The sequence below is a fragment of the Myotis brandtii genome, unplaced genomic scaffold (assembly GCF_000412655.1).
Source record: "Myotis brandtii unplaced genomic scaffold, ASM41265v1 scaffold405, whole genome shotgun sequence".
In the NCBI taxonomy this organism is placed as follows: domain Eukaryota; kingdom Metazoa; phylum Chordata; class Mammalia; order Chiroptera; family Vespertilionidae; genus Myotis; species Myotis brandtii.
Genome location: NW_005365553.1, coordinates 2980605 through 2983254, shown reverse-complemented (window position 1 = coordinate 2983254; position 2650 = coordinate 2980605). Strand labels below are relative to the sequence as shown.

Sequence of the window (2650 nt, the reverse complement as noted above, 5' to 3'; positions counted from 1 at the left end):
TGAGCAGGAAGCGGGGGTGGTCTTTGAGACAGAAGTCTACCATTCTCCCAGGTTGAGCAGCACCAGAATAAAACTTCTTTCCTTTTGCATCTGCCTCATGAGTTTGGCTTTCCTTGCGGCAGGCATTCAAACCTGTGTTTTTCGTTACACTCCCATCCTGGATACCAGGTGGCTTTAGCCTTGTCAGGCACGATGCAAGAAAACTCTTGTTACACATCCTTGTTAACTCTCAGGGGGATCTTCAACAGGGGACGGAAGAAGCTCAGACGGCGTGGTCACAGGTAAAAGATCTCCCCAGGAGCTGACACGGGCACAGCGATACAAATCCCTATGAAAAAGAGAGGTCAATGTGGGGGGTGGGTTCTTGCCACCTCCCACTAATTGTGGTCACAGCCTCCGTACCTGCCATGGCGGCGGGCTGTGAGCACAGCATGCTGCATATGCCCATCTGGACAGCACAGGTGACAGTGCACATGGCGTGGCCGTTTAAGGACAGGCTGAGTGATCCGGGGCCAGCGATTAGCTTCCTCTGGAGACCCCCGGGCAAGGATTACCATCGAGAACTTTTCCTCCTTTGGCTTCTTGCTCTAAGGTAAGGATAGAGGGACTGTTTTTGGGGAAAAAATATGGGGGAAATGTTGACCCCCATTCCTGTAGCCCTTTACATATTCTAGGTCATGCACATTCAGGCCCTACAAACGCTCTCAGAATTTTCCAACTCCTCCCACCTGGTTCTTTTTCATCATGCTTTCCCAAGCTACCTCCTCCCTGCTGCCATATTCCCAGGTACATACCCAGCTGAAGGGGATGGGATGGTAAGCCTGGGAAAAACTACAGGCCAGGGGCTTAGAGGCTGTCAACTGGGGACAAGGAAGTTCATGGGGACACTGTAAACACACATGAAAAATATGAGGTAAGATGAAAGAACCACAGATCATAAAACTGGGAAACTAAGGGTGCTAGGGTCAGGAAGGGCTAGGGGTAAGGGACCACAGGAGTAGGGTGTAGGGAGAGCAGGGGATCCACTAAGAAGAAATCGGATCAGGACACACAGCAGTGGAGGGAGGCTTAGCTTTGCCCTGTCACTTGCCCTGGACACAGCTGAGCTCAGCTCTTTGCATGCTGGGAAAGGTAGAAGCAATACTCACTGGGGCAAAGACAAAACCAGGTCGAGGGTCCAGAGGTGACTTCTCCTTTCCCTGAAATCAAAGGAAATAAAAAAATTAAGCTGGGCCTGCAGGGTCTATTCTCATAAGTCAATCTCTGCTCTCAGTCAATTGAGGACTTCTTTAACATCCGATTCTGGTAATTACTAACTATGTTCTTTGAGTTATGGTGGTTACTTCTCCAATACTCCAAACAAAGAACTTTCTCTTTGCAGCAGGGGAAAGGCAGGAACTTGGCACATAGAATGGTGTTCTTGTCAGCAGCAACCTCCACTCTCAAAAAAATCCCATTCCAGGACAATTAAATTCATGATTTTACACTGGCTCATACAGTCCTAGAGATAAGGTTTTTGGCTCAGCCATGTCCTAGATCAGGGATCAGCAAACTTTTTTAAAGGCTCAGAGAGTGCCCAAATGTGTTTGTGTCCCAACTATTCATCTCTGCCATTTGTAGTGTGAAGGTAGCCATACAAACAGACACTCAAATAAGCCTGGCTCATACAAATCCTGGCAGGGAGGATTTGATCCACAGGCCCTACTTTGCCAACCACCACCCTACATCATAATGACTTTACATGCTGTTAACATAAAAAAACCATTGAAACCTGTAAAGAATTTTGTGAGTTTATTTGAGCCAAACTGTCAACATATGCCGGGAAGCAGAACCTAAACAAATTGAGATAACGCTCCGGAGAATGGCGGGTTACATCTGTATTTATACATTGCAATAATAATAATAAAAAAAGGCATAGGTGGGTTACATGAAATTCATTGATGATAGATTAGGGAGGTGGGATAAAGCAAAGTGAGGAAACCTCTAGGATAGGGTAAAAAGTAAAATGATGGACATGTTCTTCTTTTACACAGATGAATACAGGCTAGTTTTACATAATTAACAGTTGACAATTACCTTGATAACAATAACAATGAAGAAATGTCCTGGTTACATTTGTTTTGCCCTGAGGGGTCTGGAAAAAAGGGAACTTACAAGCTACCCTGTCATCTCACAAATATGTTATCTTAGAGGCAAAAAGACAAATGGGCTCAGTAAAGATTTAAGTTGATTTTTGTCAGGAAAAATACTGGCCTAGGACATGACTACCCACCATAACCTGTTTGCAGTTAAATATTTAATTTCAGACCATCTTTTGTGGTTATTTTAGGTCTTTGAGTTTGTACAACCGCCATGCAGGCCTTCCCTGAACTAGTCAGTTTAGCATATGGTCCCTTTTGTCCACACAGCCTACTCTCCTTGTGATGGGCATGCATGCTTAGCGTCATATAGTGAAATGGGTATAGATATGTAACCTTTAACTGACGTAAAAGAAAATTTTGTAACTTGTTTGTATTCTGTATCTTTTGATGTCACTCTGTACTTCGGGAACTCGGACACGCTCCAGCCAAGCGTTACACCTGTTTCTACTAAACTTTCAAAGAGTAGGTAGTTTCCACTGGATTGTTCAAAGAATGGGTTGTGGTTAAAA

General features: G+C 44.6%; 1 protein-coding gene across 3 annotated transcripts; it reads right to left on the bottom strand.

Moving 5' to 3' along the window:
- Window positions 1-148: 148 nt before the first annotated feature.
- LOC102246664 (methyltransferase-like protein 17, mitochondrial) lies at window positions 149-1341 on the bottom strand. Of its 3 annotated transcripts, none has more exons than XR_001363495.1 (4): window positions 1149-1341; window positions 795-887; window positions 403-607; window positions 154-328 (listed from the first exon to the last, which is right to left on the bottom strand). XR_001363495.1 is itself a non-coding variant. In XM_005873296.2 (3 exons), exons 1-3 carry the CDS (start codon window positions 936-938, stop codon window positions 223-225), a joined length of 435 nt encoding a protein of 144 aa, XP_005873358.1. In that variant the 5' UTR covers window positions 939-1341; the 3' UTR covers window positions 149-222. The 3 variants fall into 3 exon arrangements, 1 of the variants encoding a protein (XP_005873358.1); XR_001363494.1 differs by having other exon boundaries at window positions 403-587; window positions 1149-1338; XM_005873296.2 differs by having other exon boundaries at window positions 149-328; window positions 403-587; window positions 795-1341.
- Between the last annotated feature and the right edge of the window lie 1309 nt (window positions 1342-2650).

What these genes read in the sequence shown, in the direction of transcription:
- LOC102246664 (XM_005873296.2), bottom strand. Translation starts at nt 938, where the DNA reads ATGATCTGTGGTTCTTTCATCTTACCTCATATTTTTCATGTGTGTTTA. An exon ending in ATCCCATCCCCTTCAGCTGG is followed by an intron (nt 588 to 794) that starts GTATGTACCTGG and finishes TCCTTACCTTAG; the next exon opens with AGCAAGAAGCCAAAGGAGGA. An exon ending in ACAGCCCGCCGCCATGGCAG is followed by an intron (nt 329 to 402) that starts GTACGGAGGCTG and finishes TCTTTTTCATAG; the next exon opens with GGATTTGTATCGCTGTGCCC.